Source organism: Podarcis bocagei (assembly GCF_964188305.1).
Source record: "Podarcis bocagei genome assembly, chromosome: 6".
Taxonomy (NCBI): Eukaryota; Metazoa; Chordata; class Lepidosauria; order Squamata; family Lacertidae; genus Podarcis; species Podarcis bocagei.
Window position 1 is genome coordinate 43,612,275 of NC_138130.1, and position 17,799 is coordinate 43,630,073.

The following is a 17,799-nucleotide window of genomic DNA, read 5'->3' on the forward strand; positions in this document are numbered from 1 at the left end:
TCCACATTCCGGCCCCGCCCACTACGCTTGGGAACGCGGAGCCGCGACGCTCTATGGCAGTCACGCCTTTCCTCACAAGTGCCGGTTGCATCAGCCAGGCCCGGGGTCCTTCCAAGGCTGCCCTCTTCCATGCCTGAGCCAACCCCGAAGCCCCTTGAAGCCAGTCTCCGGGCTAGAAAGAGGCGGCGGGGCCAATTTGTTTCCCTTTGCGTTTGTCGGCGTCGTCTGGGCCGGGAAGCGACGGCAAGACAACCGCTGTGTTCCGTGGCGAGGGGTCAGGCAGGTTCACCGGCCTCCTAACTTCCTTTCAGGCAAGATGGCGGGGGACGAGGCGGGAGTGACTCTGGGGCAGCCGCACCTCTCCCGGCAGGACCTGAGTACCTTGGTGAGAAGCGGGTCTCGAAGGGCGGGGGGGGGGCTCGCGGGGCGCAGCGTCCCACGAGGCGGCGGCGGGCTGGCCGTTGCCAGGGAGCCTGTGCGAAGCCCAGGGGCAGCGAGTGGGAAGGGAGCTGGTGGGCTTTGCCGACTCCCGTCGGGGCTCCTACTGCCGCCTCCGCTTCCGTCCAAGCGGGGACAAGCACTCCTCGTGGTTGGGCTAGGAGAGGGAGCCGTTTGGAGAAGGCGGACGCCAAAAGCTTCGGCGGGAAGGGCGGTGGGATCTGGTGATCCTGCTCTGGGGGATCTGTTGCACGTCAGCACGCTTCATTCCTCCTCTGGAGGGACAGCTTCGCTTCGTCATTTGAGTGCCAGTCCCAAGCACATTGCCTGGGTGTAGTTGAAATTCAGCGTTTAGAAGCATGCCACAGCTAAATGAGAGTTTTCTGATGCATCCACAGTTTGGGGTGTCATGCAATTGCGTTCCCTCTCCTCCTCCTCCTCCTCTCACCTCTCTTGCCATAGCATAACTAAAAGCAGGGTAGATAGAAATCATCGGAGGGGTATGTTAATGGAGACTTGTCCCTTACTTATATGTGGGTTCATTTGGGTATGAAGTCATATTCCTACTATTTGCTGCCTACCTGCTTCTGTGGAGAGAAGCAAGATGGCAATAGTCAAAACGTGCAAAAAGCAGAGGATGTAGCTTTTGCTCAGTGGCATGCTTTAATATCTTTTGGTATCTAGTGTAATGCAACGTGCCATAAGGTTGATTGCAAATGGGTGGGATCTTGACCTGGCAATGGATTGTGCTGCTTGACTAGACTGAGTTTGTCAGCGCAGTATCTCTCTTACCTTAAACTGTAGTTGGGAACTACAGAGCTCAATAATTTACAGAAAAAATCTAACCCCCACCAAGGGAGTTTTCGATGCAGTGGCTCCAAAGCCACTACTGTTCCATTCCAAAACCCCTTGTTTCTGGCTGCTTCACAGGCAGCAGCTGATGGGAACACTGCCAGTAGTATAGTTCCAGCTGGGTGTAGTGACAAGAGCCTTCCACATCAGAGTCCCCAGAGTGTCACCTTTACTTCATCGTAACCCTCTCCAGCAGCACAGGGGGTTAGCATTACACTGTGTTAACAAGTAGCCTAGGGCAACTGACCCATTTCTCAGCCTGAGTTTTTAACCTATGAAATAGGGATAAATACCTTCACATGAGGACGCGGGTGGTGCTGTGGGTTAAACCACAGAGCCTAGGGCTTGCCAATCAGAAGGTCGGCGGTTTGAATCCATGCGATGGGGTGAGCTCCCATTGCTCAGTCCCTTCTCCTGCCAACCTAGCAGTTCGAAAGCATGTCAAAGTGCAAGTAGATAAATAGGTACCGCTCCAGTGGGAAGGTAAACGGTGTTTCTGTGCGCTGCTCTGGTTCACCAGAAGCGGCTTCGTCATGCTGGCCACGTGATCCGGAAGCTGTACGCCGGCTCCCTCGGCTAGTAAAGCGAGATGAGCACCGCAACCCCAGAGTCGTCCGCGACTGGACCTGATGGTCAGGGGTCCCTTTACCTTTACCTTCACGTGAAGACAGTAATAATAAAGCATGCAAAACACTTTGTGCTGTAGACAGGCTGTATAATTGATGAAAGAATGTATAACATGAACATTTGACAAATATTGCAAGTTAAATATGAATGATTTAGCATTGTACAACCAAACTTGTGTCACATTTTAAAATTTTGCCAACAGCATTTGTAAAAATCAGGTTTAAAAATCCAGTTGTTTTCTTTCCAGTTAATTACAGGAGGCATTCCAAATCCATTTATATCACAAGCCTGGCTGTTGATTAAAATGAGATGTTGGAACAGTGTGTCCTGCAAAATTGTTTATTTCATTCATAATAGCTTAACATGCCCTTGGATCTTCATAGACAAGGAATAAATATAAACTCAATCAAATAATTTATCTAGTGCTGAACTATCTTTTTAATCTTCATTTTGAATGCCTTTATGTTCACTATTGCAAACACGTTACTGTTTCTTCCCTCTGTATTCTGAAAGAGAAAACTAATATAAACAATTGCAGGTTTTTTAGCAACTGTATTTGTTAACAAAGTCTTTCGAAGTAATAGAATACTTCTTTCCTGCAGGATGTAACTAAGTTGACACCTCTGTCACCAGAAGTCATCAGTAGGCAAGCTACAATTAATATAGGTAAGTTAAAACAAATTTAACTGGAAGAGGTTGAAATATATTAATAGCATAGCTTCTTGAGCCCGTGGGTCTCTGTGTGAACTGAGGTGCCCGTAAAAAATGCTAAGAGAGTTGAGGTCTTCCAGATTAAAGTCTCGATCCAGCGCAGATTTAGGTGTACTTACCACCCATTGAGTTTAATAGGAGTTAAATGCATGTTACAAAATTGTTTCCTTATTTGGCCGCAAATCAAAATACTGACCATGCTTTGTCCCATCCTAATTACTAAATTGTCTACTCCTGGAACATATCTGCTCTGTGGCTTTATTTTATCCCATTTTTCTTTGTTTGCTAGTTTATCAGTCTTAATTTGAGAAACCTAAATAGCTTTCTTTTGCCTTAAAGTTCAGCATTAGGCAAACAGAATTCATTCTCTATATAATGCCACACTTCCAGCAGGTAGCCTTCATTTTGGTTCCCATCATACTTGTTCTATAGTGGTTCTTACTTTGAACTGAAGCTATCACATTTCTTCATAGAAGATTTTCTGAAACCAAATTAGTTACAGTGGTATCTTGGGTTAAGAACTTAATTCGTTTTGGAGGTCCGTTCTTAACCTGAAACTGTTCTTAACCTGAGGTACCACTTTAGCTAATGGGGCCGCCGCACAATTTCTGTTCTCATCCTGAAGCAAAGTTCTTAACCCAAGGTACTATTTCTGGGTTAGCAGAGTCTGTAACCTGAAGCATCTGTAACCCGAGGTACCACTGTATTGTCTCTTCACTTAATATGAAGTTTGGTATACAGATAATGTAGCCTGTAGTTGGAAGAATGTGTCTTAGGGTTGTTTTAGACCTGTGATCTATTATAAACAAATGAATTTACTGACCTCACAAATGGAGGAATCTATTGGTTTGGATACATAGGGATAACTAGAGAAACTAGCACTTCTAAGGTATAGCAGTAAGTGATGTACAGTATTTTTACTCCGTAGAGGATTTTTGTGAAATTGACAAACATTTGTTTTTAAAATCCAGGTACAATTGGCCATGTAGCTCATGGAAAGTCAACAGTAGTAAAAGCTATTTCTGGAGTTCATACTGTCAGATTCAAAAATGAACTGGAGAGAAATATCACTATCAAGCTGGGCTATGCCAATGCTAAGGTACGTCTCTACCATATATCCAACAAATTGCCTGTTTTGGTTTGAAGCCATGCTCTTACTATTCTTCAGTGCAAAGTCAGCTGGCCAATGGTAAATTAAACCTTCATTTTCACTTTTTCTCTGCAGATTTACAAACTTGATGATCCAAGTTGTTCTCGACCAGAATGTTACCGATCCTGTGGGAGCAGTACACCTGATGAATTCCCAACAGATATTTCTGGGACCAAAGGGAATTTTAAACTAGTCAGGTAACATGAAAAGCTCAACATAAACGATTTAGCATTGGCCCATAGTTTGTTGTGGTTTTTGCTGTGGGTATGTGCTTATATGGAATTCAAACTTAAAATACCTGATTTTTTATTTATTTACCTGTATTGATTAAGTCTGCAACCAGTATTGGTCTTGACAACAGAAGAAGACTAATGAGCTGCCCTAAGAGCAGTGCTACATGTGCAACTGCTTATATGGCAAGAAACTCTGAAGTTTGTCTCTAGAATCTGTCCCAACAGATAAGGAAGCTAGAAGAGGCTTGGGGTGCTTTCTTGCTCCTTGTCATTCCTGTGTTATTTGGAAGGCGGGAAATGTTATCAGATTTGCCTATGGCAGGCATGGCCAAACTTGGCCTGCCAGCTGTTTTGGACTACAACTCCCATCATCCCTAACTAACAGGACCAGTGGTCAGGGATGATGGGAATTGTAGTCCCAAAACAGCTGGAGGGCCCAGTTTGGGCATGCCTGCCTATGGCAAAGCAGCTCTTTGCTAGAAGAAAGAAGCTGTTGGCTGTTTGGGCTTTCTCTTATTACAGTTGTGTGATTCTTTGCCTTAGCATGTTTTTTGGGGGAGAGGAAGTAGGGCAAATTAGTTGCACAATTTATGGAAGGAGGAAGCCCTGCAAACCAGTAACTGCACCTCTCTATATCTCAGATGATTAAGGCTCCAAACTAAGCACATTTATTAGGGAGTAAGCACCATTAAACATAGTGTGACTTCGTTTTGAGTACATTTTAAGAACTAAGAGGAATGTATCTGCTTTTAAATGTATACCGCGCAAAAGTTGTCACTTTTAATTCTTCAGTTGCTTCAAGAAGCAGATATTCTGCATCTTCTGCATATTTGTGGTTATTGCATATTCATAAACCTTCAATTATTTTAATTAGACTAATTATTATTTTGCTTCAGAATAATGTTGCTTATTTTGCTCTTCCTTGCACAATAGGCATGTCTCTTTCGTGGATTGTCCTGGCCATGATATCTTGATGGCTACTATGTTAAACGGAGCAGCTGTCATGGACGCAGCTCTGCTGTTAATAGGTAACTATTGGAGTGGAGAAATTTGACATGGTATTGATACAGTACTTCTGCTTTTTAATAGCTGTTCAGTATTTTCACTGTTGATGAATCCAGTTCTGTAATCATATTTAAGATGCATTGAATTCTGTATGTTTTCAGTGCTGGATGTTTAGATTGTTCCTGTCTAGGAACTGTGACCCACAGAAATAATAGGATGAGATATCATTGTGATGTTTCATTAAGGAAAGTGACCATACTCTAAAACAATGCATAATTATTTGTTCCTTTGTCTTTCCAGCTGGCAATGAGTCATGTCCTCAGCCGCAGACCTCAGAACATTTAGCTGCTATAGAAATCATGAAACTGAAACACATTCTGATTCTACAAAATAAGATTGATTTGGTAAAAGAAAGCCAAGCTAAGGAGCAGTATGAACAAATTCTAGCTTTTGTACAAGGTAGGTTTCTAGAACAAAAGCAGCCACTGCCAAGTAGTTTATTACAAGCAAACACTTACCATAAATTCTGAGTTCAGCAGTTAACCGTGTTTTAAAACATCACTTTGTGTATTAATCTATATATTAGTAAAATTCTGCAAAAGGCTTTAGAAAATAAGCGTGAATAAACCTTGGCTCAGGCCTTGAGCAGATGGGATGCAAGGACTCCCCTCTTGAATGCTAAGTAATGGGTACAGTAAGGGGTCCATCTAGTATGTTTGTGCAGCACAAGAGAGGCTTAAGTGCAAAGTGCTTCAATTTTAGGGAGCTTTCTCTCTTGCATTTCTAAGCGGCTTGGGTGACCATTGGCATTGTGCCAGTATACAGTCACTACACCAGGGATTCAGAATGGCAGTTTGATTTTGGCCCTACTGTCTGTACATCGGGAGCTGGTGTTGGTGAAAATGTCGAAATTAGTCCCTTTTGGCTTCTTCCATGTCCGAGTGGAAGGCGGATTTTACAACCCTAGGCTCTTGTGTCATTGGGGTTTTTTACCTGCCTCAGTCACACAGGTTCCCCTGGTTCCTTTCCTAGTTTCAAATATTTCAAAATATTCTGTTGGGTGAAACACTTGGATGTATTTATTATTCTGTCTTTGAAAAATTACTTCAAATAGTCTCGCCCAAAAAGAAAATTCAGTAATCTTGAACATATGAAATATGTGTCTCTTAAAAATCCTCAGATTATGGTAATCTGTGAGAATAATCCCAAATAAAAAGGTAAGGGGCCCCTGACAGGGCTGGCAAGCCGGGAGTGAATGCTGTTTCAAGCTGGACTGAATTAGAAGGGAGCTGAATTAAATTCGAAACGGAATAATGATTCTTAGTTGGTGGTGTTCTTTTGCAAAATCATCCCAATCCTCAATTCTTGCCATGTGCACTCAAAAATAAGCAACATTGATTTTAAGCAGGATTTGTAAATAAATAGAAGTACCCTTTCTTTCTGTACCCACATCCAGAAATGATTTCCAAAACAATTGTATTTTCAGATTCAAATGCCAAACCTTGACTAAAGCACAATAGATTTGATAATATTGTTGCACCTAATGGGTAGGATTATGATTACCCCTTTTCTTTTCTTTTTCTATACTAAAGTCTCACATTTTAAAATTTAATCCTCACTTTCTAGATAGTCTTAACAATCTGCTTTCCATCTCTCCTAGTGGAATTAATATTTTTTTTGAGTAACAGACCTCATGTTGCAAATTGCTTTTAAAAGTCTGTTTCATTTAAAAAGTAATTTGCCACATGGTGTGAGAAGCTCTTGTTCAGAAAAGGAAGGAAAGACCAAAGTTTCTTTGGCCACTAGTTTGTTTGGATCTTGGACATTCATTCTGAAACATCTGGTTTCCAAGGGTTCAAACTATTGCAGATTGTGATGATTTTACTATGAGCCAGAGTTTATTTTTTAATTTTTTTAAAATTTAGATTGACTATTCTGCTTCTACAAACTCAAAACTGCGTGGACTGTTTGCTGATGAATATCACTACTGAATATATAGCTAAGTCATATGCATATTGAAGAGCAAGCTTTAGTTTTTGGTGCAAGTGTATTCGCCCAACAGTTCTGTGTTGTTTTGTAGACTGTAAAGAAAATAGGCAGAAAGCTTACTTGTGATATAGCTAACTTTTGAACAAGTCACATAATAACTGGTGCTTTTAATACATTATTATCTGTGAAAATAGGTACTGTTGCAGAAGGAGCTCCAATTATTCCAATCTCGGCACAGCTGAAATACAACATTGAAGTTGTTTGCGAATACATAGTAAAGAAAATACCAGTGCCATTAAGAGACTTCACATCAGAACCAAGGCTTATTGGTATGTCTGCTTCAGACCTGTCCACTTATATGTAGACTTTCACCCCCTTGCTCACAACATTGGATAAACAATATTTAGAATTAAATAGAATGCTATTGTAACAATATTTAGAATGCCATTGTAAAGCATATGTATGGCAAGTACTCAGACTTAAAAACTGAAGAATAAATAATACGTAAAAAACCCAAAAGTAACCATGCTAGTTCATGATGGATTTTTAAAAAACCTTCCAAAACCCACAGGCTTTTTGGGGGCCTATCAAATGTCACAAAAGAGGTGTGTTTTTTTAATTCCCTGGAACTCTTCATCAGGCAAGATGTTACAAACAGCAGGGATGGAGGGGGATGAAGGAGGAGCATAGGCGGAATTTTGCAGCCATAAAGTCAGTTTGTAGGCTCCATTCCAAGATGGAGGTTACAAGCTGAATAAAACTGGCAGATGCTGTGAATAACATAGATTCTGAGCTGCTCTCTCTTGTTTATGCAGAGCCTGCATAAAGTAGGAGTGTCAAATGGCCAAAAGATCTGACCTGTATCTGTATCTTTGGAAAGCAACCTAGTCTGTTTTGGAGTTGCTTTGTCTCTCTGTTTTGGCTTGTTATTCAGGACTAAATTGGATTTGTTAAATATGAAGCTTTGTTTCTCGTCCATGGACTTTAAGTTTTTCTTTTTGCATAAGTAAGTGAAAAGTTTCATGTATAGAAACCCCTTCAGAGTGGACTAAGCCTGCCAGATTGTATTCAGAAGCATTTGTGGGGAGTTTTGTGCAGGGTGCTTTTTAAAGTTCATTTAAAAACAAACAAACAGGAAAAGTATTAACTTTTACATTTTCTGCCAAAATTGTATGCAATTTGCAGGCATCTTTGCCCTGTGAGAGGTGATGAAGCCTGCCACATTTCAGAATGATAGCTGCAAAGGGTGGACACAACAGGAATCTTAAGGGGGCTGTGGCTGGTGATGGGAAAAAAGTATGGCTCTCCAGGAAATACTGGGGTGGGGTAAATGTCACACCCAGCAAGTACCGTTATGTCAAGTGGTGGGAGACTGCTGCCCTTCTTGGATTTGTGGAGATACAGTGGAGATCTCTCTATTGACTTGCATTGAGGAAGGCAGAGATACATGTGACAAATCCCTTCCCCAGATCACTATGACTGGAGTGCCCTAGGAGAATAATTCACTGTGATTCAAATCTAGACCCATCTCCCTGCTCTGTACCTTAATCCCTTCTGGAGTTCTGGGCATGTCCCTACTTAGTTTGGTTTCATTTCTCAGGAGAAGAAAAACAGGCATGCTTGGAAGCTTAAAGTAACCTTTTATCTGACTTGAGATGCCTTTCTCACAGCTTACTCCAACCCGTAATCTGGGGAACCGGGTTCGCGTCTCCGCTCCTCCACATGCAGCTGCTGGGTGACCTTGGGCCAGTCACACTTCTCTGAAGTCTCTCAGCCCCACTCACCTCACAGAGTGTTTGTTGTGGGGGAGGAAGGGAAAGGTGAATGTTAGCCGCTTTGAGACTCCTTCGGGTAGTGATAAAGTGGGATATCAAATCCAAACTCTTCTTCGGTTTTATCTGTCTAGTCTTTCAAATGATACAACTTCAACTAATCAGTTTAAAGATTGTAAGTTCTAGGTTTAATTGATAGCAGGGTTTTTTTGCTTTGCTTGAAGCACTCCATGAGATTTCCATTATACTTTCTTCTGAACAGTACATTGTAACAATAGGTAGGCATTAAAGGGCCCTTGAAATAATTTATTGTGTGTTAAGTCTATCCGCTGACTTGTAAAAATTGCACCTTAAGTTTTGTGTGCTTGCCATAGTCACATGGGAACAGCATTACGTATATACTTTGGTCAGCAAGAAAAAATTGTTGGGAGTAAAAGATTGACGCAGGCATTTACTGAATGTATCTGATTAGATGTGTCTCTTTAGTTATTAGATCTTTTGATGTCAACAAGCCTGGATGTGAAGTTGATGACCTGAAAGGAGGTGTAGCAGGCGGTAGTATTCTAAAAGGTGTATTAAAGGTAATGCCATTCTTATTTCACTGCTGCTTCCCCAGTTGCTGCATGGCAAACCACAGAACCTGCATTTATGCTGTGGAAGAAATAAACAGTTTAAAATGGTACCCTGATAGCACTTATAACCAGGATCCAAGAAGGGTTTTTTATATGAGCCCCAAGGCTTAGATGTGACATGTAATTTTTAAAAAAATAAATCCTTGGAACAAGAGGTTTTAATATTAAATCACAAACTATTCATGGTGCTCCATTTTGTTTCAGATGGAGTTTGTCATGAGCCATAGAAGGGCTTGATGAAAAGACCAAAATCTTTTTTGGGGTACTGAAACTAGTTTCTTTCAACCAAGCCTCGTGTCTTCACATCCCTATTTTGAAAACCCTAATTCTCTTCTTGGTTTTGCCCATACAAACATTTCTCTCTCAAAAAACAAAATTGTTATATAGAAGCAAGGTTAATTTTATGATACTACAGATATATAGTTTGTAACTTGATACAACTATGAGTAACTCTTCAGGTTTTTTTAATTATTATTTCTAAACTAGGTAACTAGCATCTTACTGGCATAGAGCACCTTTATTTTCTTTTAATATTCTGTCTTTTATTCTGTTTATAGGTAGGCCAGGAGCTTGAGGTAAGACCTGGCATTGTATCGAAGGACAGTGAAGGAAAACTTATGTGCAAGCCCATCTTTTCCAAAATTGTATCACTCTTTGCAGAACACAATGATCTGCAGTATGCTGTGCCTGGAGGGCTTATTGGTAAGTTATATTTGATATTTATGCCACACCTATTTAAGAGCCGTAGGAAGCGTAACATAAATTAAGAGCGCATCTATAAACGAACATAACTGTTCAAACATCTTAATTAAGAGAGATTTCTTTACAGGATTATTCCAAGAACTTCTCTAACACGTATTGTGTAGGAATGTGCTGGGTGGTGGTAGCTATGTACATTCATAGCACATATATTTAGTTGCATAGCCAATATTTGAATACTGCAGTTAACTTGTAGAATATGCATGTAGAAGTGTACTTTGTTTTTTGCCCGTTCACTAATAGCTGTGCCTCTTGCCTGAGAGGGGAGAAAACTATCACTATAGCACTTTAGTTGTTCTGCCCTTTAAGTGATTTGAAGAGGCTGATTTCTCTTCAGTGTTGGTGTTTCACTGTCAGCAGTGCATGTAGCACTCTCACTTTCTCTCTGGAGAGAGTGTGCTTGAAGAGACAACTTGGGAGTCCCTCATCTGAAATTTAGATGTTATGACACATTTGATATTGGATAAAATATCCAATTCTGAAGAGGAATTTAATTATGCATGTGGTTTAGCCAGCATGGCAGATTTTGAGAAAATCTATTGGTCACATAGCTTTTGATGTAACTTAAGTGTTTTGTTGTTAGGTGTTGGCACCAAGATTGATCCAACTCTGTGCCGAGCTGATCGAATGGTGGGGCAAGTTCTTGGTGCAGTTGGAGCTCTCCCTGAAATATTCACAGAACTTGAAATTTCCTACTTCTTGCTGAGGCGACTGTTAGGTGTCCGCACTGAAGGAGACAAGAAAGCAGCAAAGGTCGGTTATTAGGCACTTTCCGTGTAAAAATACTGGGAAGAATTGAAATTCTTCATCTTTCAGTATTTGAAAAGGGTGCTTATATACCTTAAATGATAAAAGAGTTGTATCTGATTTTCCTTTACTGCTTATTTCAGGTGCAAAAACTATCCAAAAATGAAGTTCTAATGGTAAACATAGGATCCCTGTCCACTGGAGGACGAGTCAGTGCAGTGAAAGCTGATCTGGGCAAAATAGTCCTAACAAATCCTGTGTGCACCGAAGTAGGAGAAAAAATTGCCCTTAGTCGAAGAGTTGAAAAGCACTGGCGGTAAGTTGGTTTGGAAAAAAAAATGTCAAAATTATATTCCTAGATGAGTGGGTTATTGCCCATTAGTAGTTCTAATATATGAGAACTATATGAGCGAAAAGATTGCAAAATGTAAGGCAGGATTGAGCCTCTCCAATACCAGCAGCATGCATATTGACAAAAGTGTGCTTTGTTCATATACTACAAGCCACCATACCATTTTATGACACACTTTGTCCAGAATAACTTTTTTAAAATATATACTTTCAGCTTTTTAAATGCAGCTTCCAGTAATTGTCAACTTTTTCTCTGTTTTGCAGTTTAATTGGCTGGGGACAGATTAGAAGAGGAGTGACAATCAAGCCCACAATAGATGACGACTGAAAAGCTGAAATGCATTGCTTCACTTTGTAAAAGCTGAAGTGTTTCCATACATCTGAGAGTGCATTTTCAGAGTGGAAGCTGTTGTACAATGTCCACATTATACTGAAAATCAAGCCTCTTAACTGAAATTCTAGTTGGTATCTGCAATAAATGTGTAAAAGAAATTGGCAAAGACGGATTTAATTATCCTCACTTACAGCAAAACTAAACTTGACTCATGTTTAATTTATGTCAGTTTGTCTGAGACTCTCTTTGGGGCTGGCTTACCTAACTTTAAACAATGTAACACAATACCCCACAATCTGTTTTGAAATAAAAAATATTGCTTATTTTTTCATTTAATTCTTACAAGTCTTTGAGTAGCAAAAAGCTGAAAAGATTGTTGAACCAGTGGAAAAAATAATAATAAACACTCCTTGGAAGATCAGTCCCCTTTCTTGCCCTATTGTTTAGCTTTCAGGCTTCTAGCAAATATTTTCTTTCTGCAAGTCACTGTATTTTTTCTATTTATAGTTGAGATCGCTAAGAATCACTGATTTTACTTACTTCGTAGATGTTTCTAAAACCACAAGGACATAAAATATTGTTCACGTGGAATGCAAGAATGTTCTCACATTTTAAATGTTTGCTTGTAATAATGGTCAAAGCAGATTCTCTAAAAAAAAGAAGAAACTTAATTGCAGTCCTGAGTTTCTTAGATAAGTGACTGTATATGTGATCCATATGCCCTTGGAACAATACAGTGGTACCTGTCAGGGAACTGCCATCAGAGGCAAGAGGAGAGGTAAGACGCTCCAATGATGCAGGGGAGGGAACTAGCAAGGAGAGAGAGAGAGCTTCCACTGGGGAAGGAAATCCAGGGGACACCAGGGAGAAAGGGGAGGCTGAGAGTACTGCGGAGGGGAGGCTCCGAGACTCTTCCAGTGAAATCAGCGGAGAGAGCACAGGACCTCCGCTTGGCACACCCACGCTGTGCAGAAGGCTTCCGCGCAGAGAATCTAGGAGGAGACTTGGCGTCAAAGAATTTCTATGTTGGAGGAAGTTTAGGAGACGCCCACTCACAGATTCTGCCAGTGACTAAGACAGTCGCGTTATAAGGGCTGTCAAACCAGGGAAAGGTTTAGCTATACGACCAGCTTGGAGCAGTTTGCAGTTTACGCACAAGCAACCCCAATTCCCATTACAGTACCTCTAGTTGCAGACTTAATGTTTCGGGGTGCCGTTAGCACCCCAAAAAGTCCACAACTAGCGCACCTCTTCTGCGCATGTGCGCAGCACAATCAAGCGCTTCTGCATGTGCGCGGCCAGCGATCCCGGAAGTAAACACTTCCGGGTTTGCCACGTTCGTAAGCTGAAAGTCCGTAACAAGCAGAATGCAACACGAGGTATGACTGCGTTAAAATACGTGGTATTTAGAAATCCATGTTTAGAATTGTCATGTGAATAGGTTTCCATCTACAATGGATCATCTGAGTTGGAAGAGCCTGTGAATATCAGGGTTCACTTAGGAAATGGTGTTGTGGATAGAATTTGAACCCACTTATTGGTACAAAATTCATATAGCTCAACAGTTTGATCCTAAATTGTAGCAAGGAAAACCCTTAAGAATAAATTAACTATGCCATTGCATGTTGATTTTATTCCTGTTGTCTGAAGTGTTCCAAAGTGGATAGGACAAAGAATGGAGAGTTATTCTAATGCTATTTGGAGGCACAAAATCATCTAGGATTGTAGATGTTTGCTGTTGTTTTCCATTGTCCACATCCACAATCTTAAGGATTTTGTGCCTCCAAACTCTCCTGTGCACAGGAATTTGAAATTGAAATGACTTTCCCTGATCCTTATTCTAAACTACATGTGCTAGTCTCTTCCCGCAGGAGGAAAATCTATGAAGAACTCAAACTGCATTCTCGTGTGGAAGACACTCTTAAGCGCTTGATTCTTGTATTCTCCAGAAGATCCAACACTGCAACAGCAAATAGTATTTTATACCCTATAGCAGGCATCCCCAAACTCTGCCCTACATGTTTTTGGGACTACAATTCCCATCATCCCTAGCTAACAGGACCAGAGGTCAGGGATAATTGGAGTTGTAGTCCCAAAACATCTGGAGGGCCGAGTTGGGGGATGCCTGCCCTATAGCCTATAGATCCAGCATGAAATGAAATTTAAGCTCTCAACCTTGCTTCCTGGGCAAAGCCCACTCCATGCTTCTCTGATAGTGGTAAGGACGCTCCCCTTCCAACTTTTAAACTATGTATTGCAACTGGCAGTCCACAGCGCAAAGCCCATGTCCCCAGGATAAGACAGTTCCATCTAGCTCCTGGCAATCCTACCAAATTTTAAACCAATTATAGTAACGTATCTTGACTCAGGCAACATAGATTTAAAGGTTAGGGTTAGGGAAACAAACCAGGAACCAGGGCAACTGTTTTAAGACTGGCAAAAAGTTGCACGATTGAGAGTTTGACTACTACTAAAAGGAATTGTTTCTGCAGCTAAATATGTTTATGGTCCTGAGAGCAGAGTCTGGAGCATAAAGTGCCTTGGAAAATCAAGGTCTTGGCCATTCCTGCTCTTAACAAAACCAGAGAGAACAAAAAAGTGCACGAACAACTTTTTTATATTATGCACACTATTAGCTAAGCTGGTTACTGTGGAATATAACATAGGTTGATGTACCACATTGGACTAAAAGCTCTGAAACCTCCCCATTTTGTTGCTCTCCAGCTCAGGAATCTCATCAATAGCACTGATACACTTTATCTCCACAAATCCACCTAATCTTTAAAGATTGAGAGGTAATTTCATTAATTATGTGGTATTTGAAATGGTATTTTAGACCAGGCCCATGCAGAGCTTGTCTGAAGCCCAACGCAAGATTCCCTTGGTTGACTGGGAGGCCTGTCGGGATTCAGGCCTCATCATGGGACTGAAACTGCCTTGGTTACACTGGTTGATGATCTCTGCCGGCCTAGGGACAAAGGTGAAAGCTGTTTCCTAGTTCTGCTGGATTGTGTTTGACACCATCGACCATAACATCCTTCTGGACCATCTAGAGGGGCTGGGAGCTGGGGGCACTGTTATACAGTGGTTCTGCTCCTTCCTCCTGGGCCGTGTTCAGAAAGTGGTGGTGGGGGATGAGTGTTCAGACCCCTGGGCTCTCACTTGTGGGGTGCCTCAGGGTTCTGTCCTCTCCCCCATGCTTTTCAACATCTACATGCATGCCGCTGGGAGAGATCATCAGGGGGTTTGGGCTGGGTGTTAAATGAGTATCCGGATATACCTCTCTTTCAAATATACCTCTCTTTCAAATCAGAACCAGTGGAGGCAGTCAAGGTCCTGTGTGAGTGTCTGGAGGCGGTTGGAGGATGGATGGTGGCTAACAGATTGAGGTTGAATCCTGACAAGACAGAAGTACGGTTTTGGGGGGACAGGAGGCGGGCAGGTGTGGAGGACTCCCTGGTCCTGAATGGGGTAACTGTGCCCCTGAAGGACCAGGTGCACAGCCTGGGAGTCATTCTGGACTCACAGCTGTTCATGGAGGCGCAGGTCAATTCTGTGTCCAGGGCAGCTGTCTACCAGCTCCATTTGGTATGAGGCTGAGACCCTACCTGCCCACAGACTGTCTCGCCAGAGTGGTGCATGCTCTAGATCTCTCCCCTGGACTACTGCAATGCGCTCTATGTAGGGCTACCTTTGAAGGTGACCCAGAAACTACAACTAATCCAGAATGCAGCAGTTAGACTGGTGACCAGGAGCGGCCACTGAGACCACATAACACCGGTCTTGAAAGACCTACACTGGCTCCCAGTACATTTCTGAGCACAATTCAAAGTGTTGGTGCTGACTTTTAAAGCCCTAAACAGCCTCGGTCCAGTATACCTGAAGGAGCGTCTCCACCTCCATCGTTCTGCCCGGATACTGAGGTCCAGTGCCGAGGGCCTTCTGGCGGTTCCCTTGCTGCGAGAAGCCAAGTTACAAGGAAGCAGGCAGAGGGCCTTCTTTGTAGTGGCACCCGCCCTGTGGAACGCCCTCCCACCAGATGTCAAAGAGAAAAACAACTACCAGACTTTTAGAAGACATCTGAAGGCAGCCCTGTTTAGGGAAGCTTTTAATGTTTAATATACTATTGTATTTTAATATTCTGTTGGAAGCCACCCAGAGTGGCTGGGGAAACCCAGCCAGATGGGCGGGGTATAAATTATTATTATTATTATTATTATTATTATTATTATTATTATTATGCATTCTTTGTTGGATAACAGCACTAGTCTGGCAGGCCCCCAGTACCACACCACACCCTGCTGGCTTAGCCCTCCAAGGCCCAGGGCAAGCGTACCTGTCTGCCCCCTCCTGCATGGGGCAACTTTAGACAGAAAAATACTTGTCATTAAGTACAGTGAAAAATCCAATTTACAAAATAGTATATTCAAACGGGCAATCCTGACAGGGCAGAAATGCTGGCATATCTCCTGAAGCTGCATCCTAAAGGTTTTGGGTGGGGATAGATGGGACAGTGTGTAAACCTTCACCTTCTATCCTACCATTTACTCCTGTGGAGTGAAATTTGTTACATCCGTGTTTTTGGTGGTGTGCAATAGGCAAAATTCCATGGGTGGGACCAGCAGATGGAGGTTTCAGGGTGCAGTGTGTCTGTTCCTCCCTTATTCTGCCGTGACATGCCCCGTTTTTACTTTTACACTAGCATAATTTCTGCATCTTAACTTACACCAGCAGCAGAGCTCTCTCTCAGCTGGCAGGTGGGAAAAAGCTCTAGTTGGGAGGTTACTACGTGACCTAACTGGGGGCTATGATTGCACTTTAGTACAGAAAAGCCCATAACAGTTGTGGAATACAGTACATTGCTAGTTAAGACTGAGGAATGGTACGCTAAGTCTTCTCTGTGGAAATTAAGGTGTCCGATGGAAATGAGTGCAGACTGAATATCTGCAGAAATCTCCTTTGGCGATCACTCGTAGCTGGGTAAGATTGTCTTCCATAAACACAGTTTTAACAATGAGTCCATAAGTGACTGTGGAGGCCTATTCTGGATCTAAACGTCTTTCCACAGTGGGGACATTGGTTTCTGGGCATGAGTTGATCAGTGTGGATTTGCCAAGAATGCCTTCCTCTTAGCACTTTTCTCCCTTGCGTACTATAGTATCAGCAGCACCAGCTTCACTAATACCACCAAATCCCATAAAAAGGGCAGAATAAGTATTTTTAAATTGTCTACAAGTAAAGGAAATGGACAAACTCTGCTGTTAGACATCAGTATTTCTCAAAACAAAGTATTGTATATACAGCACTGCACACAGAGGTCCCACCTCTCCTTATACCCCCAAAATCTGTCACTGTGTCTAACCATGTGGTATACTATGGCTGGGGAGCTGGCTCTTATTGTGACAGACCAGCAACCCTCCATATAATTATCATTTCTTGTGTCTGAAAAGATAAACACACTGGAAAGCTTGTGTAACATATCTTCTTTTAAATATTAAATAATTATAACACTTATAAAATGTAGAGGTGCTTCACAACTTAAACTGCAAGTGGGAAAATTAAAATTTATAACCTAATTTTTCCAACTGATACAACAGAACGCAAGCTATGGCGATACCTGAAATGCCCAATTATCACATGAATTATACTGGCTGGCTAAACTCGTATTTATTTGAATTTTTAAAAACAACATTTTTAAAGAAAAACGGCACCACGGTTTTTTGGTTTTTGTTTTTTTTGAAGATTATGACCTTTAACAAACCGATTCTTGAGAAGTTTCCTGCATTTCCCTGTTCAATCTTTCATCCCAAAAAACATGTATTGTTCTTGAGGTGGGGAGGGGGGGAGAAACGGGGCCTGAATAAGTAAAGATTTTAATCCAAAAATGTCGGCACGCAATAAACGCTTCCTTTTTAACAAGGCGGTGAGCAGAATAAACTTCGGCGATCGAGGGGGGTAAAAGAGAAATCCGGGAGGCGGGGGTGCCCCCGGCAGTGCCTGCGGGGAAGCCACCCCGAAAAGTTGGGGATTTTCCAGGCCTAAACCACCCTCCGCTCCCCGGCGCCGAGTTGAGCAAGTCTGAGCCCGGAGCGGAATTTTACCGCCGAGCTGGAACGGAGGAGGCGGCGGCGGCGGCAGGAGCGGCAGCTGCAGCGGGAGGGGCTGGCAGAGACCCGCCGCCCTTGCACTTCATCTTCCC

General features: G+C 42.2%; 1 protein-coding gene across 1 annotated transcript; it reads left to right on the forward strand.

The window, feature by feature from the left end:
- The first annotated feature begins 173 nt into the window (after positions 1-173).
- EIF2S3 (eukaryotic translation initiation factor 2 subunit gamma) lies at positions 174-11,936 on the forward strand. The gene is made up of 12 exons (XM_081198725.1): positions 174-385; positions 2,520-2,583; positions 3,600-3,727; positions 3,854-3,975; positions 4,945-5,039; positions 5,317-5,475; positions 7,200-7,334; positions 9,264-9,358; positions 9,967-10,111; positions 10,752-10,921; positions 11,059-11,231; positions 11,531-11,936. Exons 1-12 carry the CDS (start codon positions 317-319, stop codon positions 11,592-11,594), a joined length of 1,419 nt encoding a protein of 472 aa, XP_081054851.1. The 5' UTR covers positions 174-316; the 3' UTR covers positions 11,595-11,936.
- Positions 11,937-17,799: the final 5,863 nt, after the last annotated feature.